At 48.7% G+C, this 26,574-nt stretch overlaps 2 protein-coding genes across 2 annotated transcripts; both read left to right on the forward strand.

Annotated features, from left to right (window-relative positions):
• The first annotated feature begins 3,060 nt into the window (after positions 1–3,060).
• LOC120895015 lies at positions 3,061–7,362 on the forward strand. Its single transcript, XM_040297978.1, has 2 exons — positions 3,061–6,436; positions 6,503–7,362. The coding sequence occupies exons 1-2, from the start codon at positions 3,238–3,240 to the stop codon at positions 6,658–6,660; spliced, it is 3,357 nt and encodes a 1,118-aa protein (XP_040153912.1). The 5' UTR covers positions 3,061–3,237; the 3' UTR covers positions 6,661–7,362.
• Positions 7,363–9,090: 1,728 nt separating this feature from the next.
• Positions 9,091–26,079, forward strand: LOC120893854 (probable multidrug resistance-associated protein lethal(2)03659). Its single transcript, XM_040295993.1, has 8 exons — positions 9,091–9,591; positions 19,339–19,676; positions 19,741–20,322; positions 21,584–23,333; positions 23,410–23,731; positions 23,804–24,852; positions 24,927–25,073; positions 25,143–26,079. Exons 2-8 carry the CDS (start codon positions 19,354–19,356, stop codon positions 25,191–25,193), a joined length of 4,224 nt encoding a protein of 1,407 aa, XP_040151927.1. The 5' UTR covers positions 9,091–9,591; positions 19,339–19,353; the 3' UTR covers positions 25,194–26,079.
• The last annotated feature ends 495 nt before the right edge of the window (positions 26,080–26,574 follow it).

Genomic DNA, 26,574 nt, shown 5'->3' on the forward strand with positions numbered 1-26,574 from the left:
CACATAACAATTTTTTTATTGGAAATATCAATACAATATAACAAAATGTATACAAGTATTGAAAGACAACAACAAGGACGACCCTATAACATAAGAAAAGAACAATAAAAAGAATCAGATAAATAAGAAGATGACACAGAAGAAAGAGTAATTTTTGAATGAAAACAAAGGCGAAATTTCGATACCAAATCAATTGTAATAAGCTATCAGCATCACAAAGAGCAGAAAAAGAAACTATTAAAAATGATTATACAACTTTGAAAAAAATTCATAAAAAAAAACAATCAAATTGGTTCCCTATCTTCATCTGCTCGTCCCAAACGATCGATTTCTTTTAGCTCGACTTAAAAATAAACTGAATATGAAATTTGTTACCATTTTCCCCCCTGTCCGCACAATGGATATAAAAATGTTTCTCTGTATTTGGATGTTTTCTCCACCATTCCAGCATTCCAGCATTCGGTGTCCGGCATCGGTCGAACCGGCCTCATTGCAGACGTTCTTTGCGAAGAAAGAAAGTTAAAGTCTCCCCATTCCTCAGTCTTACCGGCCCGCGTAAAGCGTGTATTGGTGTGTATTGTATATGAATATTAAACAACGCCATTATTACACGGCTGTATTTCATGCAAATCTTGCCAGCCAGCCGTTTGGTGTTGTCTGGTCCTCCTTCCAAAGGAAGGATCGGCTCGAAGGAAGGAAGGTTGTTTGGTAGGTCGATACAGAAACATCTTCCCGCATGTCGGGACAGAGGTGGCCGCCCAAAAACCTGTCCACCTCAATCGGGGATCGATACCGATCGGTTTCCTCCCCGTTCGGGCGTATTTAATAACACCTCATGCCTTCATGCCGGAGAAGATCACGTTTCCGCATTGATAATGCGTTATTTTCTCTCCCTCTCTCTCTCTCTCTCTCTCTCTCAGTTGTTTCGCAGCATTGGAAAACGGAAGCCGCGGGTGGAGTTGGTGCTGGTGGTCTTTTGCTACATCCACCTGACACACTCCCAGTGGAATCGTTGGTCGATACCCGGTTTTACGTACGATCATCTTTTGGAACGTGCCTTACCGGCCCACACACACACACACACACACACACACACACACACACTCAATAGAGTAGTCGGATCGGACCGATAAGCGGGCGGGTGGCCTTTAAGTGTGAGGAACTGGCAAACAGGAAGCATTTTGTAATCGGTCGCCTTTGTCGCCATTGAAGATCTTCTGTCTGTTGCTGTAATGCATGTGTTTGTGGCGTATCATTGCGGGAAGCTTTTGCGGGAAGGAACCTGTTCATGCTGCGACCGATGCAGACAGGTTACATCATGTAGGTCAATATAACACAGAATCAGAAGGAGAGAGGGAGCTGAAGATTTCCACCAATTTCTGGACGTGCTCATCTGCCACCGCCGACGTCTCGAACCCTAGAAGACATTCTGTGTCAAGGCAAGAGGCATCAGACAATGATCAATTAGTGCCGGCTACGACCCCCTCCGTTTTTGCATATTGAGTGCAGCGCCAGTCACGAACCCTTGCCTTCTAATCATATCCTCCCCGTTTAGGGATTGCGGATTTTTGTTGCCTCGTTGGACAACTAGTCATCGCGAACCGTCTCGAAACCTGTCCCTTCCGATCGTGCTGATATTGCATGCAGCGTGCGTCGACGGCTGTGGCGCTGCATCGGCCAAACGCACTGCAATGCATCAAATTCCGCCCGACCCATGGTGGGTGCGTGTTTGCCGCTCCATCACGTCCCCAAACTTGGCTTAGGCTGGCCTGTGTGTGAGTATTCGAATAAATATTACTTCCATTGCCCTTCTGTCGGTCAGCTTTCGCTTACCTCGAGGGCGGCCCAACGCCGATCGTCCTCGCGCAGACAAAGTAAATCCCTAACCTTCCTTTACCCCCTTTGGTCAACATCCGTCCAGGGGGGGGAGACGAGGTGATGATTTATGTAAATCGGTAAACTGGAGTTGCATAACTGTGGATGGTCGGACTATGCGTGCGGGCGCGCGCGCCTGTACGACTTCGGCACGTTCCTTCCCCGTGCTCCGATTCCGAATTATAATGCAGCGCGATAGTTCATACCGAGCTGCCCTCCCCGGGTGTGTTGGTCTTCCCTTCACGGTGAAGGCCGGTTTCGCTAATCGGTCGGTGGCAAATTTCGTGATGCATCGAAAGCTCCCGAAAACACAAAAACAAAAAACTAAATTGGACCAAATTCCCGAATCTGTTCGGGACATAGATTTTATGGCGGCGCGGGCCAGGAATGAAAGGTTTTGGGGTATTGGGGTTTTCTCCTTTCTCTCTCCTTCTCTCCCGTTTGTGTCTAAACTTTTGGCACAATTGGCAAGTTACGCTCAATGGCATTTGGGGTTTTATGACCCTGTCCCGACTTTGCTTTACGTTGTCCAGTAGCATTTCGAGCAGGAAGATCATGTAATATATAATCTGCGTGCAACGGTAATGGCCATAAGCTTCTTTGGGAGATTCTCGTGATCTTCCTATTACCTTACCAGCAATGTAATTTTTATGTCATTTTGGAACAATTTCGATTGTGGCGTCCCTGAACTTAAGAATATGATGGAAAGTAAATATATTTTTGTATTTCTAAATTTCTCTCCACAAGATCAACACACACACACTCTCTCTCTCTCTCATGGCTTAGCACTGCCGACTGATTAATTCCACGTTTTCTTGCCACCTGACATAGTTATCACCTAATCTGGAGGCATTTGACAAAGGTGAACAGTGAACTAGAACTACAAATTGCTGTAATCAAATGAATAGATAAATAAATTATGCTTTTGTCCATCCCGTCCAGATCATTCAATGATATATTTTTGTTGTTGTTGTAAAAACTACTCTGCAATGTATACAGCAAAAACATTATTTATGACGAAAAAAAACAAAACTAAAACTTAACGTCCGTTTTGAATAATCTGGTATAAAACCATCTCATGGAATGTCGCACTGCAATTCAATATGGCGCCCAGCCGTCATGAGCCAACCTCGCCCATCACTAGCTGTCAAAAAACGACGCAGTGAAAAATAATCACCACACAACAAAGAAGTAGAAGAAACAGACGTGGTGTTATTCATTTGCTGCGAGTGAACAAATTACTTTTTCCAATTTCTCGATTATTCCCCGTTGCAGGAGTGCCGTGAAAACGCACCGTTTCTAATGTGCAAAGCGAGCGGAACGGGAAAAACATAAAACCTTCCCCCGACCCGCCCGTCCGCGATGGGTATCCGCAAGTGCATCGTACCGGAGTGCCCGTCGTCCTCGGCACGCCCGGAAGACCGTGGCGTCACGTACCACAAGATACCGTACCTGGACGAGATGAAGCGGCTCTGGATCGTGGCGTGCCACCTGCCGGACGATTACTTCGCCACGAAAGCGTCGAACGTGTGCAGCCGCCATTTCCGGCGGGCCGATTTCCAGGAGTTTAAGGGCAAGAAGTACGTGCTGAAGCTGGGCGTAGTGCCGACCGTGTTCCCCTGGACGGTTACGAAACCGCCCGGGGAAGCGGGTAGTAGCACCAAGAGCCCACAAAAGCCCGTACCAAAGGGCAAAGATGACGCAAAAGGCACGAAGGTGGAAGAAACGGAGGAGGGCGAAGTGCCGCACGAGGTCGGCGATATGGACGGGGATATTGTGGTGAAGGAGGACGCAAAGGTGACCGCACTGCTGAAGTCGGAGCAAGCGCCAAAAGGAATGGCCACGCCGGACCGAAGCAAGCCGAAAGCGGCCGCCCCGTCGAAGCGCCCGAGCAGCAGCAAAAAGGCGACGAAAACGCCGGCCAAACAAGCACGCACTGCCGAACCGGTTGCATCATCCACGCCGGGCCGAAAGCAAACGCCGAAAAAGGGTGCCGGCGGGGAAGCGAAACCGGCGAGCACCGCGAGCACGACAAAGGAAGAACCGGTCGTTCCGGATGAGCCGGAAACCGGTGGTGCGCCGGAAAAGCCGATCGACTTCACGCCCGGCAGCAAGATCGAGGCGCAAGATTTCAGCGGCACCTGGCACGCGGCCAAGGTGGTGGAGGTGGACACGGAGGAGCGCGAGGTGCTGGTGCAGTTCGACAAGACGGACAAGCTGAAGTCGACCACGCAGGAGGAGTGGATCCCGATGGACAGTGTGCGGCTGCGGCCGATCTCGAACGCGATCTACAGCGTGGGCGAGAAGGTGTTTGCCCGGTGGAGCGATTCGCGCAAGTTTAAGGCCACGATCAAGAGCGTGTTGGAGAACCAGATGTACGAGGTGGTGTTTGACGACGGGTTTGCTAAGATTTGCAAATCGACGCACATTAGCCGCATTAAGCGGTCCGAGGATGCGAAGGGCGATGGCCCGGAGCGGGAGGTGGTCGGCGCGGCGACGGATGTCGGTGCGACGGTTAAGACGGAACCGCTGGAGCATGGGGAAGGTGGTGAGGCGGCGGTGGAGTCACTGGTTTCGCTGAATCAGCTGCGCATACCGCAGGTGGTGAAGTTGAGCGAGCTGCCGGAAATACCGCAGAACGGGGAGTGGTGCTGCCACTGGATGAACGACTATCCGGTCGGGGAGTCGTCCGAGGTGGACCTGCCGGGCGGCCGGGTGTACACCGTGATCGTGCCCGACTGGCGCATGCCGGAGGGGTGGGTCAAGCACATCTTTCAGCGGATCACGACGTACGGCAAGATGGACATACTGCTGATCAGCCCCAGTGGGAAGGTGCTGCGCTCACGGCAGGAGGTAAAAGCGTACCTGGCCGAAATAGGCGAAGAGTACGACCCGAACCGGTACGACTTCGGGCTGCACGTGAAGCGGGCGAAGCAGCTCGGCTTCTGCCACTACACGCAGGAGTACCGCGATAGCTTCCTGCCGAAGCCGGCCACCGAACCGGTGCTGCTCAACACGGAGGTGAACATTGGCGCGGTGAAGGTGAAGATCATAGACAATTTGTTCCAGTGCCCCGAGGAGGACTGTTTGAAGACGTTCCGGAAGGAGAACCATCTGCAGATACACATCAAACACTACCACAAGGAGCTGGCGAAGGGGCTCGGTGACATTCCCAATATGCAGGATCTGGCGGCCTTAAGGACACCGATCGAGCTGCTGGAAACGCCGAAACCGGTTAGCCGCAAATCGCAGACGGCGGCCGCCGGCGCAACACCGAAAGCTTCCACCGCCCAGTCCACACCGGTTAGGGAGGAAGCGAGGGAAGAGGAGGAACTGCTACCGGCGGAAATGTGGGTAGAGAGTACGGTGGTGATGTCCGACGGCAAAGTGGAGGAAGCACTAAAGCCGCCGCGGGAGATAAAGCAGGAAGGGGAGAAGGCGCCCGAATCGGACGCGTCTCTAATGGCAATGGACACCGAAGCGTCGCTCGCGGAGGAATCATCGGCGGACGGTAGCAGCACCGTGACCGCCTCCACCCCAGCCTCATCCAGCAAGTCGAAGGGCTCGAGCAAGGTTCCGAAAATTAAGCTTTTCTCGCAGAAGAAAGCAGCGGGCGAAGGAGTAAAAAAGGTGGTACGCCATGGGCTGGTAACGAAGAAGAAAGTGTCCGGCGGGTCGAAGAAATCCAAGCGCCCGAAACCATCGCGCCGCCCGGCAGCGAACCGATCCGCACCGGCCCTGTTGCGCCCGAACGACACCGCGCTGGCGGGGTCGTTTGCGTACGGGAGCGGCGGGTTTCAGAACGAAACGATCGGGGGCATTTACGACGAGTCGATCAATGCCAGTGTGGCGGGAGCGAGCGGTGCCGGCGCTGGGCTGGTGGACGAGAACGGTGAGGTGATCAAGATTGTGCGTATGCGCAAGGAGGAAATCATCAACTGCCTGTGCAAGGTGACGGAGGAGGACGGGCTGATGGTGCAGTGCGAGATGTGTCTGTGCTGGCAGCACGCGTTCTGCCAGAACATCCGGCACAGCAGCGAGGTGCCGGACACGTACGTGTGCAGCATCTGCCGGTACCCGTACCGGGGACGGGCGTCGAAGCGGTACGCGCACGATCAGGACTGGCTGTACGAGGGCAAGCTACCGGTGGCGAAGTACCACGTGACCAACTCGCGGCACGCGCAGCGCTTCGACATACTGAAGAACTCGCACACGCTGACGGGCAATCTGCTCGAGCTGAAGCGCTTCATGCACAGCCTGCAGATGAAGATTAACATTGCGGAGAAGAAGGACCACCCGAAGATGTACCTGTGGTCGAAAAAGTGGGAAAAGAGTCCGCCGCGTGGCGATGGCTGTAGCAGCAGCTCGGTGGGAGGTGGTGCTGATAAACCACTGCAAGGGGATGGTGCGACGCAGCAGCAGCAGCAACAGTTGCCACAGATACCGGTTCCGGAGGCACCGATCGATCCGGCCGAGTGTCAGACGATTCTGCTGGATCACATTCAGAAGCTGCAGAACGACGCGATGGGACGGCTGCAAGCGATCGAGGCGCAGATTATCGGTAAGTAAAGGATATTAAGGGAAAAGAAAGGACACATGTAAATAATGGTGTTTATTTCGGTTGCAGGATTGGAAGCGTACGATGAAAAGGCGGACCTGCTGGAATCGCCCACCGCCAAGAACTACCCGAAAACGAAGCAAACCATCCATATGCTGCTGAACGATTTGCTGAAGATGAAGAAGATCGGAGAAATCCACTCGGATATGCACAGTCTCACGATGTAGCGAGGGCAGGGCAAACACTACCAAATGTTTTGCGTTAGGCGTTAAGTTTTATATAGGCCAAGTTGAGCGGCTATACTGTAGCTTTATACCTATAATTTGATTTCAGTTTTCCATTTGCGCGTACAGTTTGCTTTGTTTTTAACCATAATTGAAGTTCATTTTTCATGCTGCGTTTCACTCCTCCGGAAGCGATATGTAGAATATCATTTTAAGCATGTAAGCGATTAGAAGAATAGATTTTTTTGAGTTTAGCATATAATTTTGGAAGATTTAACACACAGACATTTGAGTGTTATATGAGTAGTGTTAGCTTAGTTTTTGAAGAAGCTTCTAGAGTAGAATTTCTATTCACTTCTCTATTTTAAAGTGTAGGATTAATAATCCTTTTCGATTATTGGTGCAAACAGTCGAACGAATAATTTTTGTGTAGAATCTGTGCAAAATCGAATCACATGACGAGTTTCACTACTGACTCGCTTTGTAGACCAACAGAAAAACGTTTCGGTTTGGCAAATAGTTTATGGCCACGCATAATAAATGTGTAGATATATGAGAATATTTACAGAGTGTAGACATCAAAGACATGTACGATATTGATACATGAACATTAAGTACTAGGGAACTATGTTTAACCCCAGTAAATGATGCAGTGAGATAGAAGAGTGCTACGTTGCTGTTAATAAAGGAACGAAGCTAAAGGAACAACAATCGTTTTCCACTATTTAGATTGCTAATATCACATTCGAAATTAGAGCTACGAAAGGCATATGATGATGGGATTTGAATAGGGATATGTCTACAAGCAGCATAAATTAATTGTGATTTCGAGAACGTTTTTGAGTTAAAGAAAGTTAACCCGAATGTATTTTGGCTTACAAGGAACGTTTTTTGGTATTAATACAATGTACGAAATTCTAAAACGTACTGTAACATCACACTAAAGTAGAAATAATTTAATTTTTTTACTTTTGGTCCAATCAAAGCTAAAAATTCATTCAAAAGCAAATCGGGAAACACAAAACGTTCCCGAAATTATTCTTCTGGTGCAAATGCACATTTAATTTTTGCGCCTGGTGTAAACGTAGCCTTTAGCGGCGTTGCTACCGGCAAACTATGGGCAAGCAAATGTCCATAATACACTGTGGCCGGTAAAAACCGTTCCACATACAGTGCGTATCAAAATAAAGGCATCGTTCATTCTTTAAAACTGCACAAAATAGGAACTACAGTTAGATTATCGTTATTATCAGTGCTACAAAATGTCACTGTCAGTGTCATAATACAATCTGACTGAAACAAAATCTATGCCAGCGTCACATATTCTATTGTGATAATCAGAGGTGATACTCAAAACGGTTGATGTGACCAATGCATGATATTTTCGCGACCAACGCAACCACGGATACAGGTGGTCCCCGAGATACACGGTTAATGGGGACCCAAAACGGCTGCAAAATACTATAGTGGTTATAGACACTTAATTAATAATTTGATATGATTCTAACTGAATTTAACAGTTTTAAACTTTTTGAAATGGTTTTTAACATTCAATCAACACGAAAACTATTTGGCAATTGACAATTGACGAGTCAAATCAGTACAATTTGCTGAAGGAACTGTCAAATTTAGAAAACCGCATATCTCCGAATCCTCGTATAAGGATCGTGGCAACGCTTTTTCGCATGCGATTTTATCGGATGACCTGTTAAAATTTTGTATGAGATTTCCCAAATAAATTTCTTCCGATAAAATCGCATCGGGTGAGCGTGGCCCTAACTGTGAGGCCAGACGAGGTGAAATATACAGTAGAACGTCGATTTTCTGGGCAGCTTGGGACCGGACGGTTGCCGGTTAATCGATTTGCATGGATAATGGTCCAAGAAATGTCATTTTCATATAAAAATTATTTTATTACTAGTTTTTTATTAGTTTTATGATTAATCCAACTTGAATAAATCGATTAATCGTTAGTAAAATATTAATTTAATCAATAACTATAGGTTTAACAGCTGTTCATGAACAAAAATGAATTTCGAAAATATCCTTAGACACCTCAGAGCTGCACAAAAATCTGGTTGCCCACTTGACGCATCTCGCTGCAAATGTTCGCTTTTCGTTTGAACAGCTGTCACATTTATGCGCACGGTTAAGCCACCCGCCGGTTAATCCGCCCCCGGATAATCGACGTTCTACTGTATAGCGAAATAAACTATTTGACAGGTAAAGCTAAAGGGTTGAGGGAGAGACAACATCCTGTATATTTCACCTCGCCTGGCGAACGCATTTACTCAACCCCAATATCTGTCACTCCCGCCGAACGAGTGCCGTCAAAAAGTAGTTACACACTGTATGTTTTACCATTTTTTTTTTCATAATAAAACTTCTTTCGTTGACGACTTCTAACGCACAAACACACACAGTGTTGGTTGTCCGGCGTGGTCGAATGGTGGTGTAAGGCGCTGCCGCAGACAAACGCGCGCGCTAGTCATTAGAAAAGTCGTAGCACCGCTCAGTTGCAAGCCGCACTTCGTGCCGTACACAGGTTTGCCGAGCGCTCCGGAAAAGAATGTAGTGAACACAAAAAACAGTGCGCATCACACACAGAGGGCCGAGGGTTTTTGTACGTCTATCCTACTATACGAGTGGCGGAGTGTGTAAGTGCGTGCGTGCGTGCGTGCCAGCGAGTGTGTGTCTCTTGTGTGCGTGCGTGTGTGTGTGTATGCACTTAAAGTGATTCAGAGTTTTCGTGTATTGATTATCACCAGCCCATCAGCTGTGTTTTGTTGTGTGGAATTGTTTGGTGGAGTGGCGAGCGAGAGCGCATTCAGGTAAAGACGGATAGCAATCTCGTCGCCCGCTTCCCGTACGTGCCGTTCGAACCGTGCCCGAAATAAAATCATCATTCGTCGTGGTTGTGATTAGATCGAAGAGGTGAGTGTTTTTTAAGTGAGGTTAGAAAAGGAGTTAGAAAAGCGGAAAGGGCCCCCGAAAAGGCACGCGGCCGAACCGGTCAACGCGGTGCCCGTGTGTGCCGGACAAAGTGTGTCAAAAAGGGAAAAGGGAAGCGATCGTTCTAGAACTCGCTCGCTCGCTCTCTCTCTCTCTCCCTCTCTCTTTGGTGGACATGTTTGGCCATCATGTTTTGGATACATTTTTGTTTGCGATTTCTTTTCCGTCCGTAGCAGCAAGGGGTAACAATGGCAACGCAGTGTGTGTGTGTGTGTTTGTGTGTGCGTTAATTTGGATCCACCACCACCATTAGGCGTCTCTTCTCACTAAATCAATTCGTATGGCGACCGCAGAGCGGCGTCGCCTTTAACCCGAAACCCGTATCCCTAACCTAACTTACCTGCTCTCCCCCTCCCCCGGGGGGTCATTGTCCGTCCTTTCTTCCCTGTGGCTGCGTAAGGCTGCGATTTCGTGGAAGAGCCAAGAGACAATCAAACACACAAGGCTCGCGCAAATACAGGTAAAATCCAGTTGGAATTGGCACGCGGCTCTCGAAGGCGGAGAAATGATAGAGAAAAAGATTTGGGGGAAAAAAAAGGAACGAACAGCGCCTACACTAGTAAACGATTGTCGGTGGCCGCAGAATGTAAACGTGGGAATATAAAGATAGATCGGTGTGTGTACGGTACGTGTTGTTGCGCGAGATTGAGGACACACAATGTATGGATGTGTGTGGCAGAGCGGGCCGGGGGTGTGTTGTCGTTACGGCCAATGTAATTTGAGGGACGCGGGGTGGTGATGATGTATTTCGATCGCGCTAGCGTATTACATAAATACACCCACCGCACAGCATACGGCCACCCGCGCGCAAAATGGGGTTGAGGGAGCGAAGGGCCTTCCTTCCGTCTTCAAACTCCGCGGTACAGGTGAAAGTGTGACCATTTGGATAAGTGTTTGTGCGGTTGCCGGTAAGGAACACACAGAGTTTTAGCCTACTCCGTTGAGGTTACCTTTTTTTTCGCTCCCCTGCAACAACAAAGCGTGTTCGATCTGACAGCTGCGGGGGAATGATGATGATGATCGTCATCTTGTTCGGGAATCATCTGTGTGGTTGATGAACGAGGACTTCCGGCATGTTCGTGGTCGTTCTATGGCGTTGTTTTTTTTCTTTTTTGCTACAAAAAACTCCACAGCAAGTGGCAAGTCATTGGAGAATTTGCTACGGCTTTATCTGAACGTGTATCTTCTTTAACGTTTGCCGGCCGGTCTCGCGTGTGTCTGTTCTAGCTCACGTAGGCGCGAATTTATAGTTTTTCACACACATAAACACACAACGATGGAATTATTATAGATATGGTGACCCTTTTTGGTGTTCGCTATTGGTGATTGTGGTTAAAAAGGTACAAAACAAGCCCCCGGCTTCATACGGCAGGGCAGCAGACCTCAGGAAGACAGCGGTGTCAAACTCGATTGATCGTTCGGGAGTTTCAATTGATGTTTGAGATTTAGAGGTGATTCAATATGATGCAACAGTCAGTTCTAAGTCTCCAGTGGTTGTGCCTTCATTTTTAATGAGATTCCTTAAATTGGTACCAAAATCATACTTTTTCATAATTTTTAATAGTCTACACTCTAGAGACTCGAATAGACAACTTTGAACAATTAATCATAAGAGTTGAGAATATATTCCAAAACATTAGCAATAAGGGTTAACTAGGTGTAGAATATCATCTGGTTATAAAGATGATCTATTGTTCTTTAATGCATAAGATTGACACATGATAACGCTGTCGAAAAAAAATCGAATATTCCAACCGCCATTAAAGACATTAATGGCAAAGTTTGCCCAATAGTTTTGTTAGTAAATAAATAAAATAAATAAGTTTCTTAATTCTGAATTATTACGGCAAAAATACGATATTTTTTTGGGCTATACAATCAAAGTGTAGCGTTCAAAAGTTATAAAACAAGTATCTATGTTTACTTCACGAATAACAAAAATTGGAGACTTAAAGAAACAAAGCAAATGATGAAAATTCAGCAAAAGTGAAGGATCTCTATCGTATCGTAACTCACAAGATCAACAACGCACTGGATCGAGGATCAACTCAAACGAGAAAAGAACGCCTTCGGGTGAAATTCTAGCGTTTGACTGCCCTGCTTTGAGCCATTAATTAACCAACCCATCCTTCCAAGTTATAATTAAAAGCAGGTAGATCTTCATTTTTGAAGTACTGAGGATTACGTTCCTGTTGCTTCACCTATACAAGGCGACGTTCAAATCGTACCTTTAACCCACAAAACGAACTCCTCCTCCAAAAGAACAAAACAGAAGCATCATTGCTGCGTGGTACGTTTCCACATGCTAAAACTTCCAAACCCCGTGTGATCTTAACCTCCATTCGTGCCTTAGAAACTGTTGCCACAACGCTCACCTTCAAAGTCTGTCTGTCACTTCGAGCAAACACTAACGATGTTTACGAAGTTAGATGTGGATGTGGAAGGGAGGCATCATCACCCGTCATCGTCACGTGTGATTACGGCGTCGTTGTGTTTGGTGCGAATCACTCGATGACGTCCGGCGGGGTTTTTTGTTCGTTTCAATCGACGGAACGAACTTCCTTCCGTTTCGATACATCAGATTGAGCGAGGGGACGACAATACGATGACGTGGTGTAGCGCCCTATGCGGAAGCTACGGTGCGATTATGTCGTTCATCCGTTCGTTTTTTCCTCTCTATCGTTCTCTTCTGTCAATGATACTTCCTATTACGTGTGAGCGTGAAGATTTGCAGTAAATGATAAACTAACACTTCGGACAAATTCGGAAGACAATCGGAACGGAGATTGGGAACGCGAACTAGACCGTGAAGTAGTAGGTTCCTTTCTGCCGGATTTGCTGACCTCTGCGGTGACTTGCAATTAACCCACATTCGTTGTTGTCGTATCATTAACGTGATAAAAGTATATAACCTCTATTAAGCTTTGAATAGCCTTTGAGTCTGAAATATAGACTATTGAACAGAAAGAGTAATAACAAATGATTGAATAATTTAGAAAAGGATTTTTCGTTATGTATATAGTAAATAGAGATGCACAAACAATTACTCAAGATCAAGTTCATCATGGGATTTGAAGAACACAACATCTATCACAAGAAGATCAAAGGATCTTAGTCATTGTCAAGATACTGTGGCGCTGTTTTCTTCGATTATATAACTTCAAGAAATGATAATCAATTTATTTGTCCATCAACCAGATTGATCCAGACGTCATCTCGAGATCGTCTTCAATATTGTCTTAAAATCCCTATTTTACCAACACGTTTGAAACACGATACACAGTGCAATGCATCGCCACGTGCACAACCAAAGCAACCAACGACCCACTTGCCAGTAACCCCCTTGTAAACGCATTTTCGATCCCATTCTATGGCGGCCACTGCTATCCCGTCAATCATTCATTATTCTTCTCGCTTCACATCGCGCTGGATGCGTTGAATGATTGGAGTTTAAATTGCCGCCCCCTTTCGACAAAATACAATAAACCCCGCAGTGCGGCGGGCGCTCAGTGTTAGCCCGCAGCACCGCGCGCCCGGCCGTTTGCTCTCGCGCCACATTAATTGGTTCAACCACCGACAACAGATGCTGAAGAGATACGCACGGCCATGCAATTCAATTCCTACTGCACATGTGGGGAGCGATGCATATTTGCCCACTGTAGTTGCGTGTGTCATGGTAGATTGAGGTCGGATCTCTGGCGGCCGCGCCGGTCTACAACAGCCGGCTGTTTAACGATACGTTATCACACGGGTGTGGGGGGTTGGGTGTGGTATTTGCCAGTTCTTATAGTAGCGCCAACCTTTTTTTTGGTACACGATTCCTGTTGACTGGCACGCTTCTCCCACGCTGCGAGATAACGAGATTATTGCTTGCGTGTCGTTTTTATGATGATCATACGAGCTTTCCGGACGAGTTCGGTGGCGCTGGAATTACCTCTCCTGGTCGCCCTGTGTAGTTTAATTGTTTCGTGTCGCGAAGTCCCGATTGCTGCCACCGATATGTGTCTCGATATTCTAGAATGATCGTCTATCGGGCCAGGTTTTATCAGGCTTATCAGCTGTGGTTGTCGTAAAGGCAATCGTTCGTAGCATAGCAGCAGCAACAGCAGTAGCAGCAGCAACAGCAGCAACAGCAGTATTTTGGCACAGATGATGCAAATTGGCCACTCCTTTCTAGGGGAGTAGTAGCGAGTTCTCTTCGCTTCCGAAATATCAGAAGAAAGAAGGCACCCTTTAAAACAATATGCTTGTCAGCAACATTCCGATCGGAGATAGTAGATAAGTAGTTTCTGGTGTTGCTGATGGTGACGAAATTCACCACGCTAGGACTTGCAATGTACGCAGTTCGGAACCTATAGTGAATAGTGAATTTTGTTATCAATAAACAACGGTACAGCATCATCGTCACCAACCAGGTGAGACGGGCCCTTTCTTTTGAAGGGCACGTTGGCCGGTGTTTATTGCAATGCACTAAGGAAATGTCATTCAAATTTGTGCCCTACTGACTGATAAGAGCTTTACGCGATTCATTGAATAATAGTTGTTTTGATTTCGAGTTCGTTGGCTGCAAATAAACAAACAAGCAGCTGGAAACAATGCCCATTACGCAGTGGACTATCGGAAGATGCTGTAATGTGTCAGATACTAGTCTGTTTGGTCTGATTACAGGGCTACGCAACACAATATTGAGGGTGTACTTAATGTCCCCAGGGTACAAAAGGCTTTTATTTAAGATAACGCAATTTCCAGACGCTTCTTAAAGCCAAGAAGTACATCAGGAGAAATTACGGCGAGGTCAAGCAAGAACCGTTTCTGGAATTGATCACAATCCTATGCCGAACCTGTAATAGATCTTCAATCTATATCGGTCTTGTAACGGATCTTGAACCCATACTTATCCAGGAAATGATACTTAATACATAACAGAGCTGCAACTGATTCTCAACCCATAAAAGTCCAACAACATATTCTGATCATGAGACTGATCTCAAATCCCGTACTGGCATTGGAAATGCTCCTGAACTCATACCGATCCTGGAACCGATGCCGAATCGATATCGGCTATGGAACTGATTATGATCTCATACCGATCCTGGAACATATCCTGAACTTCAAGTGATCCTGGAATACATCCCGGTCCAATAACGGTCTTGGAACTGATGCTTAATCCGGTGTGGTCCTTGAAATTCAGAAAGGTCTTAGGATATGGTTCGAACCTACCTCGGTCCTCGAACTGATCCCATAACCTCATTGATGTTGAAACCAATCCAGAATGCATCAATGTCCTGGATATAATGCTGATGCCATACCGGTCCTCGAACAGATATTGAACTAATTCCTGGAAGATATTCTGACCCCATACTGAACCAGAAACTGAGGCGTAACCCACAACAGCCTTAGAAATTCCCGAGAATCCTTACCAGCTCTGGAACCAATCCCGCACCGAATTCAGTCTTGGAACTGAACCTCGTCAAATAATCGCTCTACAACTTATAAAGAACCCATGTCAATCTTGGAGCTGATCTCCAACTTTCAGGTCCTGTTAGATTTTCCTTTTTTCATTCCATTTCCGTAACTGTGTCTAAACTTCTCTCAAGCAATCCTCGAATCGGAAACCTATCTCGGTCCAGGAATCGACACAGTACCTACTCCGATCCTCCGCTACTTCCGCTGTTTCCGCTACTTGTAAACGGACCAATCTTGACGGCAGTTGTTTCTAAAATTCGGTGTAGAAATCCAAGTAGCCAGGAAGTAACAAGCGAAATGCGCGTGAGTAGACGATGAGCAGATGGGTGGGTTGTTTTTTTTTAACTACAGGGAGTGGACCTTTAGATCTCTAACAAGGAATCGTTCGAGGACGACGAGGAGAAAGTATAAAGTTACTACTTAGTTAAATGAAACAACCATCACCCTTGGAGTTTGAAGCAAGAAAAGAGCTGCAACTCACCCACAAATGCGCGTGCCCAGAAGTTTGTTTAGTCATTAGGAATACGATCCATTGACAGCCGGGCCGCGCTGCCAGAGAGTTATCAGTTTGCGGAAGTTGGTGCTCCATCGAGTGCAAACACTGAACGACACGCAAGAGCGCCTTATCAAAAGCGTCATGAGCGAAAAAAGAAAAGAAAAAAATCCCATTAATGAGCTATTTTGACCTCCACTTAGCAGTTTAGCGCTTCATTTGCGGCAAATTAAAAATTAATAACACCTCAAAAGCCGGTTCTTGCTTCACGACAGCGCTGCCAAGGATGCGCTCCGGAAGTAGTCCTACTGTGTGTCCACACCGTTGTCCGTTATCAGTCATCGTCCGTTTTTTTTGGTCGGTCCAAGCAAATGCGTGACTAAGAAGAATTCTATTTTTAATTCAAGTAATTAGTAACGCCTAACGCAACACACTGCACGGCCTACTTCGCATCGCAAGACTTGCATCACAGTGAGAGAGGATTTGGGGGTCGGTTTTATGCATTAGGATAATGCGGGCGCCATTGTACAACAGGCAAATACCCAACAGCCAACAAGACACTAGGGGGAGCATACAAGAAGATAAGCCAGATAATATATGTCGCTGACACCCGGTAGGGAGGGGGGAGGTTTTGTTTTTTTGTGTTCTTAGTTTATTTTGTCTGCAAATGAAAACGACAGCGCTGCTCCAGGCCGGCTGGTTGGGTGTCATAAGCGAGATAATGAGATTTGCTTTGGCCACCACTGTAACTCGGGGGCTGTAACCACCCGCAAACGGGGTGATAAACCTGTTGGTTGAATAGCCGGAGCGGCAGTGAATTTAGAGCCTGTCATCTAGTGCGTTTGAAGTATTGCGCTGTTTGCAAAAATAGCGTTTAATTGTCTTTATTCATTCATACAATTCTATGTTATAATAATAGTTCCACGCAATGCTTCTTTTTGATGCGTTAAAACATCACCTGAGTGCGCAATCGCTCGCTGTGTTCGGTGCATCAGTTTTTCACTTATCTCCCCCACCTGCGTCTGCAACTATTTTATCGATTATTTTGCTTTTTAAAATACTTACAAAAAAATACACAGTCACTGCTCGATAAAGCTATTTAAAGAACCAATACCAAAGCCCGCTTGCTGCTCCGGTGCTGCCGCTTCCGGCAATACGGGAAGGGAAGGATCGACTAATCGATTTAAAGTCGTGTCACGATAATAGCACAAAATATGCAGCAAAAGGGCGAAGGGCGATGGTGTGTGTCTTGGTGTAGCTCGAGCCGCCATCCAGGCATTGCTGGGGTCACATCAATCATCTCAAACTAATACAAGGTGGTGGGAGTCGGTGAAGCGCAATGGTAAACACTAACATTGTTGCCCCACCGCCAAAAGAGTCCAAAACTTCTAACTACTACTATATAATACCACACCACCACTACTACTCGTAGCTTTAAAATTGATACCCGAGTGCATGAAACACTACACGTGCACTTCGGTGGCCTCTAACGATGACTGGTGGTCTCTCCCTCTCTTCCAAAGTTTCTGGTTCGTCAAATAAAGGTTCGAACCCAACGTACCAGGGGAAAGACACGGACAATAGCTGGATCAATGAAATGTGTACAAGGAATCACCCATACAGTACTACAGCGTGGAGGACCTTAGCAGGGGGAAGACCCTTCCACGGTGGTTAGTGTTTAGTGGATTTTGATTGTTGGTGCCGCGCGGTGTCCACGATAAGCGGATTGGTACTGGTTCTGGATGCATTGGACGATCTTACGACGAGCATTCCAAGAAGTGTAGCTTTACATGAAGGAATTGTTCCGTGATTGCTGCTTATTACGAATCTGGAGCACGCCTAGAGTTCAACGGATCCGATCTTAAAAGCGAAAGCGATGAATCACGCTGTAAAGTGTGCCGGCTTAAGGGTGTTTGTGGTGACTTGCCGCCAGTTATAAGCCCCGAGACTTAATGCTCTCCGGAAGCACTTGTGAGTGAGTTCTTCATGCCTTTTGAGAAGCAGCTCCGATTACCGCTTATCATGCACGTCGTGGCCTACATTTGCTGTCGGATGGGCTGGCCGGCCGGTGGTTGCTGTACTTCAGAAACCTCAGGTTGAAATCTCAGCAGAGGTTAGCTCATTACGCCAAGAGCAGAAGACCTTTCTTGGAGAAGAACCTTTGCAGACTGGGACAGGGTTACGTCAAACGGCAAGGATCGCTTGCGTGTAAGCCCATTAGATTCTTCATTTTTAGTTTTAAAACATCGAGTACAAAAGTATTACGCGGCACGCACCTCTACACCGCCCGGTACGTGTCCAAACTTGAACGATGAAAACGAAACGAACGATCATGCACCAGACCGTGAACTGCCGGTTTTTCCAGTGCTCTAGAGACGGTTATGTCTATGTTACGCAGACGTATACAAACTAAGCACAAAAACGGAAGCAAAAACGCAAAGTTTCCGCACGAATAAGTAACACCAACGGTCGGCAGGAGGTCGGCAGTAGTAGTACGTGTCCAGTCGTTGGCTGGGGGGAGACCTTCACCTTAATTTTGACCTTCACCGACAGAGGGGCCCCGGCATAACGACGATGTCTGGGGATGGACATAAATTGTGTTTACTTTCGCATTTTTGCTATCGTTACGAGTAATTACACCATCTTTATGCGGATTATATGTCGTTTTTTTGTGGTATATTTAGATTTTCATTTCATGAAGATTTTAACCAGTGGTGTGCTCTCTGGAACGCATCCACGACTCCGATCCGATTACGGCTATTTGTTAGTCTGATTCTGACTTCGGCAAAATCGGAACCACTAGTTCCGCCTGGAGTCCAAGTCATCTGGAGTCTGCCGGAGTCGTCTGGAGTCGTCTGGAGTCTGCCGGAGTCGTCTGGAGTCGTCTGGAGTCGGAGACGTTCAAAGACAGCTCCGGACGACTCCGGACAACTCCGGACTACTCCGGACAACTTCGGACGACTCCGGACAACTCCGGACGACTCCAGACAACTCCAGACGACACCGGACAACTCCGGACGACTTCGGACAACTCCGGACGACTCCGGACAACTCCGGACGACTCCGGACAACTCCGGACAACTCCGGCTGAAATCGGGCGATTCTGGAGGACTCCGAATTACTCCGGACGACTCCGGATGACCCCGGACGAGTGCAAACGGCTCCGGAAAATACTAGGCGGACCTAGCTTACGGAGTCGGTTCCAAAATTTGAAGAAACATCGACTCCGGGTTTTATGCCAGCTTTTTACCCATCATTAATTTGAACGTACGATCACGATCGCTATGGTGCGATCGCAGTCTGGGAGACGTTTGTCACCCGTGAACGCAAAGGAACGGCAGCTTCAATCTTGTTTCTTCCTGTTTAATGATTCACCCGTGATAACCTCTCTGTGTATGCCTCACCGGACTTACCGACTGCTTCACTTTCTCGTATCAAAGTGCCTACACCATATGGTGCAATCGTTATGTTTTATTTTCCTTTTTTAACAAGAAAGAATGAATGCATCTCTTATCATGTGCGTGCTCTAGGTCGAATGGTTTGTTGATGTGTTGTGCATGTCCCGCACAATCTCGTTCGTGTTTTTCTTTTTTTTCTATGCAACGCTATCAAACAAGCCCTGTTGTCTGATGCACTCTCCCGGGGTGCCCATCTGGCCCTACAACGAAATAGTAAACGTTCTTTTTTCGTTCGCCCTCCCATCCTATCAGCTCACAGCGAGCGCCATGGAGGCACAGAAGCGCAAGGAGCGCGAACCGTGCCCACGGCAGAAGGCCAACTTTCTGTCGTACATCATCTTCGGCTGGACGATACCGATCTTCTTCAAGGGCTACAAGAAGGAGCTAAACACGGACGATCTGTACCAGCCGCTGCGCGAGCACAAATCCGACGGGCTCGGCGATCGGCTGTGCGAGGCGTGGGAAAATGAGCAGAAGCAGGCGCGCATGAAGAACCGGAAGCCGAAGCTGCTGCGGGCCGGTTTTCGCGTGTTTGGCTGGGAAATAGCGCTGCTCGGGCTGGTGCTGCTGACGCTGGAAATGCTCTTCAAGTGAGTATTCGATTGTGGATGTTTTTGGGGCTTTGGAAATGCTAACACTTTTCTTCCTTTGTAGAGTATCGCAACCGTTTTTCCTTGGCAAGTTGGTCGCTTACTACTCCCGCCAGCAGGGTGACATTACGGAGGCGTACCTGTATGCCGGTGCGGTCGTCCTCTGCAGTGCCATCAACGTGCTGTTCATCCATCCGTACATGCTGTCCCAGCTGCATCTCGGCATGAAGCTGCGCGTGGCCGCCTGCAGCATGATCTACCGCAAGTCGCTTCGGCTGAGCAAAACGGCACTGGGCGACACGACCGCCGGACAGGTGGTGAATCTCCTATCGAACGACGTGGGTCGACTGGATCTTGCCGTGCTGTTTGTGCACTACCTTTGGATCGGGCCGCTCGAAACGCTCGTTGTAACGTACCTGATGTACCGCGAGATTGGCTATTCCGCCATCTACGGTGTACTGTTTTTGTTACTGTTTATCCCACTGCAAGCGTACCTGGGCAAGAAGACGTCGGAGTTGCGCCTGCGCACGGCGCTGCGTACGGACGAGCGAGTACGGCTGATGAACGAGATCATTCAGGGCATTCAGGTGATTAAGATGTACACATGGGAGCGTCCGTTCGCTGCGCTGGTCGCGATGGCAAGAAAGTAAGTACGCGAAGAACTTGGACGGGAGAGAAGAAGCTTGAAATTGTAGTGATGGGTTTAGTTGGCAAAAATTCGAAGTCGACTCCGATCCGATTTCGACAATTTCGGAATTAACTCCGGAAGGTAGATTCGTCCAGCATTATCTGGAATCGTTTGGAATCGTCTGGAGCTGTTTGGAAAGGCTCGGATTTTGGACCACTCTGGGCGACTCCAGACGACACCAGACGGCTCCAGACGACTCCGGACGACTCCAGACGACTCCGAACGACTCCGGACGACTCCGGACGACTCCGGACGACTCCGGACGACTCTGGACGACTCTGGACGACTCTGGACGACTTCAGACGTCTTCAGACGACTTCAGACGATTTCAGACGTCTTCAGACGACTTCAGACGACTTCAGACGACTTCAGACGACTTCAGACGACTTCAGACGACTTCAGACGACTTCAGACGACTTCAGACGACTTCAGACGACTTCAGACGACTTCAGACGACTCTGACCCGGGCTACTATTCTCGACGACTCCGAATCCGGGTGGAACTAGGTGGAGCTCCGGTTGGCTCCGGACGACTTCGGATGACTTCGGACCACTTTGGAAAACTCCGGACGACTCCTGATGATTCCGGACGACTCCTAATGAGTTCGGATGATTCCAGGCGACTCCAGACAACTCCAGACGACTTCAGACGACTTCAGACGACTTCAGATGACTCTGACCCGGATTACTATTCTTGATGACTTCGAATCCGGGTGGAACTAGGTGGAGCTCCGGTCGACTCTGGACGACTCCCGATGAGTTCGGATGATTCCGGACGACTCCGGATGACTCCGGACGACTCCGGACGACTCCGACTACTCCAACACCTGACGACTATGACTCCCGACGACTCCGACTCCGGGCTGGAGTCGTCCGGAGTTGTCCCGAGTTGATCGGAGTCGACCGGAGTTCCGCCTAGTTCCAACCGGATTCGGAGTTGTCGAGAATAGTAGTCGTCCGGGTCAAAGTCGTCTTCAGTCGGAGTCGTCCGGAGTTGTCCTGAGTTGCTCGGAGTCGGAGACATCCGGAGACGACTCCGACTCTGAGCGAATCCGGACGACTGCGAGCAATTCCGGACGGCTCCAGACGATTTCGAACGGCTCCAGAGTAAGTTCCGATATTATCGGAATCGGATCAGAGTTGACTTCGTATTTTGCCAATTTTACCCATCACTACATCACTATGCTGATCTCAATACATTCTCCTCTTTCCCTTTCCAGGAAGGAAATCAAAGTGATTCGCTACGTTTCGTACATCCGCGGCATACTGCTGTCCTTCATCATGTTCACGACGCGCGTGTCCATCTTTCTCAGCCTGGTAGCGTACGCGCTGGCCGGCCAGGTGGTGACGGCGGAGAAAGCGTTCGCCATTACCGCGTACTACAACATCCTCCGCACGACGATGACGATTTTCTTCCCGCAAGGCATTGGCCAGTTTGCGGAAGCGCTCGTATCCGTCCGGCGCATCCAGAAGTTTATGCAGTACGACGAAATCGAAAGTGCGGAAGGTGTTTCCATGGTTGGTGGAGATGGAAAGGACGCATCTTCCTCCTCGTCGTCCGATCTGCAGGAGAAGAAACCGGACGCTGATCCGCTGTCCCTCCCGAACAGCAAGTTCATTCGCCACTCGGAATCGGACGGGCTGAAGGAACCGGCAGCAGTGAACAATCACCACCAGCAGCATCATCTTTCCGATGCGGGTGTGATCGTGGAGAAGGCGGTCGCCCGTTGGGATGCGAAAGCGACCGAGCTTACGTTGGACGGGGTCGATCTGCACGTACAGCCAGGGACGCTCGTAGCCGTCATTGGACCGGTCGGTGCCGGCAAGTCTAGCCTGATCCACGCCATCCTAGGCGAGCTGCCGCTCGAGTCCGGCAGCATCAAGGTGAACGGGAACGTTTCGTACGCCTCCCAGGAACCGTGGCTGTTCTCCGGCACTGTTCGCCAGAACATCCTCTTCGGCCTGCCGATGGATCGCGAGCGCTACAAGCAGGTGGTGAAAACGTGCGCCCTCGAGCGCGATTTCCACCTGTTTGCGGACGGCGACAAAACGATCGTCGGCGAGCGCGGTGTATCGCTGTCCGGCGGGCAGAAGGCACGCATCAGCCTGGCCCGGGCGGTGTACCGGCGGGCGGAGGTGTACCTGCTCGACGATCCACTCAGCGCAGTTGATTCGCACGTTGGCCGGCACCTGTTTGACCACTGCATGCGCGACTACCTGCGGGGCAAGATCGTGATACTGGTGACGCACCAGCTGCAGTACCTGCAGAACGCCGACCAGATCGTCGTGATGATGCACGGCCGGGTGGAGGCGGTCGGGACGTACGATAAGCTGCGCGAAAGTGGGCAGGACTTTGCCCAGCTGCTGGCGGCCCCGTCCGGCCGGGAGGACGACAGCACCGACACGGAGTCGATCAAGCGGTCGGGCAGCCTGTACAAACGGCAGAACAGCGAATCGAGCATGGACTCGGCCGTGGCGGACGGCGAGGGCCCGGAGGCGAAAGCGACCGAGGAGCGGCAGAAGGAGGGCTCGATCGGGTACGACGTGTACCGGGCGTACTTTAGGGCGAGCGGTGGCAACCTGGTGGTGGTGCTGATACTGTTCATGTTTCTGCTGTCGCAGCTGAGCGCGTCCGGGGGCGACTACTTCCTGACGTACTGGGTGAACAAGGCGGAAGAGAAAGCGCCGGCCGCTGCCGGCGGGGACGGTGGCGCCGCGGGAGCAACGTTTAGTGCGCTGGCCAACGGGACGGCAGAAGAGTTCAACGAAACTACCACGTTTGAGCCGCCGGCAGTAACCACGGCCGTTACGACGGGCGCGGGCGGAATCGGCGTGTTCTTTACCGCCATCCGGCAGATGTTTGCGTCGGGCGATGAGGAGGAGGACCGGTACATTGACATCTACATCTTTACGGCGCTAACGGTGGCGACGGTTGTGATAACGCTCACGCGCAGCATGTTCTTCTTCAGGGTGAGTGAATGAGTTTTACCCAAAAATTAATTCCCTTTTCTATTTTATAAAGTAACGAATTTTCCTTTCTTTGCAGACGGCAATGAAAGCTTCGCGCAAGCTGCACGACGCCATGTTTAATGGCATTACGCGCGCCTCGATGTACTTCTTCAACACGAATCCGTCCGGGCGCATTCTGAACCGCTTCTCGAAGGACATGGGCCAGATCGACGAGTACCTGCCGAGCGTAACGGTGGACGTGATACAGATCTTCCTGTCGCTGATCGGTATCGTGGTGGTGGTCGCGATCGTCAACCCGTACAATCTGATCCCGACGGTCGTGATCGGTATCATCTTCTACTTTATGCGTGCCTTTTATCTGCTCACTTCACGCAACATTAAGCGCGTCGAAGCAATTAGTATGTATTTGTAGGTTTTTGTTTAATTATTTTAAAATAAAAATGGTTAAAATGTCCGTTTTTTCTTTACAGCACGGTCACCGATCTACTCCCATCTGTCGGCGTCCCTGTCCGGCCTGTCCACAATCCGCGCCTTTGGCGCAGAGAAGGTGCTCGTGCACGAGTTCGACTCCCACCAGGACCTGCACAGCTCCGCCTTCTACCTCTTCATCTCGACGTCGCGCGCGTTCGGCTTCTACCTGGACGTGTTCTGCGTGATCTACATCGCGATCGTCACGCTAACGTTCTTCATACGCGGCGACAGCGGCGGCAACGTGGGCCTGGCCATCACGCAAGCACTCGGCATGACCGGCATGGTGCAGTGGGGAATGCGCCAATCTGCCGAGCTCGAAAACACAATGACATCGGTGGAGCGGGTGGTCGAGTACGATAACGTCGATCCGGAACCGGCCCTGGAGGCACCGGCCGACAAGAAACCACCGAAAGAGTGGCCCCAGGAGGGACGGATTCGCTTCGAGAAGGTGACGCTCCGGTACAGCCCCGACGCGGACAGCGATTTGGTGCTGCGCGATTTGCAGTTCGAGATTGAGCCGCGCGAAAAGATTGGCATCGTGGGACGGACGGGTGCGGGCAAATCGTCCCTTATTAATGCGCTCTTCCGGCTGTCCTACAACGGTGGTTCGATTCTGATCGACACGCGCGATACGAGCCAGATGGGGCTGCACGATTTGCGGGCGAAGCTGTCGATCATCCCGCAGGAGCCGGTGTTGTTCTCGGGCACGCTGCGCTACAATCTCGACCCGTTCGACGAGTACCCGGACGAGAAGCTGTGGCGTGCGCTGAAGGAGGTGAAGCTGGAGGACGCGGTGAACGAGCTGCCGTCCGGGCTGTCGTCGAAGATTAACGAGGGCGGAAGTAACTTCAGTGTGGGCCAGCGGCAGCTCGTCTGCCTTGCGCGGGCGATACTGCGCGAGAACAAGATACTGGTGATGGACGAGGCGACGGCCAACGTCGACCCGCAGACGGACAAGCTGATCCAGCAGACGATACGGGAGAAATTCAACGACTGTACAGTATTGACGATTGCGCACCGTTTGAACACCGTCATGGATTCGGACAAGGTAGGTGCTTTGGTGTGGTTGAAGATGTATGCGGGTTTTAAAATAATATTTTACTTGTTTGGGGGCTCTTGTAGGTGCTTGTAATGGACGCAGGTCGTTGCGTTGAGTTCGGCACGCCGTACGAGCTGTTAACCACCGAAGGAGGCCCCAAAGTGTTCTACGGCATGGTGAAGCAGACGGGCAAGAGCACCTTCAACACGCTGCTTAAGATCGCCGAGGAGGTAAGGACGCTTGTTGTTTTACATGTTGAATTGCAATTAATTTTTCCTTTTTTTCTATCTCTTTTACAGTCTCACAATCAGAAACTGAAACCGATAAAGGAGGCTGAAGCAACAGAATAGATTACACAGCAGTAGCAGCAGTACCAGTATAGTTTGTAAGCATTTTGTACAAGTTCCCATCGTGAAAATCTCTTGCACTTCCCGAAAGTATCTGCAGAAGACAAAGGAGGATTATGATGATAATGACGGTTGCATTAACATAGTGAAGAATTAAGGAGCAGCAGACAGCAAGCGCGTGCTGCGTTTAATACCTCGTGCTTAAAAAGTGGCCTTTACTTAAAGTAATAAGTAATCATTTCGAACAAATTCTATTCTGTCCTTAGTGTGGTAGTTACCGGTGTAAGAAGCGGCACACGTCCTCTCAAAGCGGTAGGGTTGTGCACAATGCGGCGATTTATGTTTTGAGTGTGTGTGTGTGTATCTGTGTAAGTTAAGCAATATCCGTTGTGCATTGTACTTGTTTTTTTAGAGCTACATTAAGAGAATTATTGTAATGGTGGGATAGATGGTAGTCGAGCGACGAAAAGAGTCATCCCTTAGGGAGCACTATTTCTCGGCCCTTATTCTTAAACAAATGTTGAATTGAAAGTAGAAGAGAGGTATGCTTGTATTTGAGTGTGGTGCGTAGAAAACGGCATTGGTACTAGAATGGTGGTTAATATACACACTTACTATACGCTACAGTGTGTAGGTTTTGTTTCCGGTGCCTTAAAAAAACCATACAAACACAGCTCTTTAGAATTAGCGCTTAAGTTATATGAGGGAAAAAGAAACGCCCGAGAGAAGAGAGTACAGCAGAGAAGAAAGCCAACACACAAACATGTTCCTCGGAGGACGAAAATAAATCATATTACATCGCCGGGGTCTCCCGGTGGCAAAACCGCTGCTGCTGGTTTGTTGCCATTTGGTGGGGCGGCGATGAATTGATGAATGGTAGCCGTACACGGTTCTTGCGTTCTCGATACACGATTCTTTAATGCATAAACAATCCGAAAAGCGGTGTAGAATGGAATGCTAATTGAGTGTGAGCGTGTGCGATTTGTATGTATAGGGGTAAAATGCGGTTTTAATATTGTTTAATGCCGTTGCGGCCTCCATTCGACTGTTGCTGCACGGTAAACTGGAATAAGATTAATGTAGGCATAATTTAAATTAGATGCAGTACATTCTGGGTTATTTTTACACCTCTTTTTCGTAGGACAAGGAAGGCAAAATAGCACATGTCTAGTGTTGGGTTTCATGAATCTTTCGTTGAGATTAATCTTCAGTGATGAGTGATTCGAATCTCTAAAGAGTCACAAATCTTCAAAGATTCATGAATCTTTCGAAATTCATGAATCATTCAAAATTTAAGAATCTTTAGAGATTCATGAATCTTTCCAACCGAAATTTAGACTCATTGAATCATTCCAAAGATTCATTCAGATCCATGAATTCATGA

Source organism: Anopheles arabiensis, chromosome 2 (genome assembly GCF_016920715.1).
Source record: "Anopheles arabiensis isolate DONGOLA chromosome 2, AaraD3, whole genome shotgun sequence".
NCBI lineage: Eukaryota > Metazoa > Arthropoda > Insecta > Diptera > Culicidae > Anopheles > Anopheles arabiensis.

Excerpts from the sequence above, each read along its gene's own strand:
- LOC120895015 (XM_040297978.1), top strand. The coding sequence starts at position 3,238 with ATGGGTATCCGCAAGTGCATCGTACCGGAGTGCCCGTCGTCCTCGGCA. Across the intron at positions 6,437-6,502 it reads GATCGAGGCGCAGATTATCG|GATTGGAAGCGTACGATGAA; the intron begins GTAAGTAAAGGA and ends TTTCGGTTGCAG.
- LOC120893854 (XM_040295993.1), top strand. The coding sequence starts at position 19,354 with ATGGAGGCACAGAAGCGCAAGGAGCGCGAACCGTGCCCACGGCAGAAG. Across the intron at positions 23,334-23,409 it reads GCAGCATGTTCTTCTTCAGG|ACGGCAATGAAAGCTTCGCG; the intron begins GTGAGTGAATGA and ends CTTTCTTTGCAG. Across the intron at positions 23,732-23,803 it reads TAAGCGCGTCGAAGCAATTA|CACGGTCACCGATCTACTCC; the intron begins GTATGTATTTGT and ends TTTTCTTTACAG.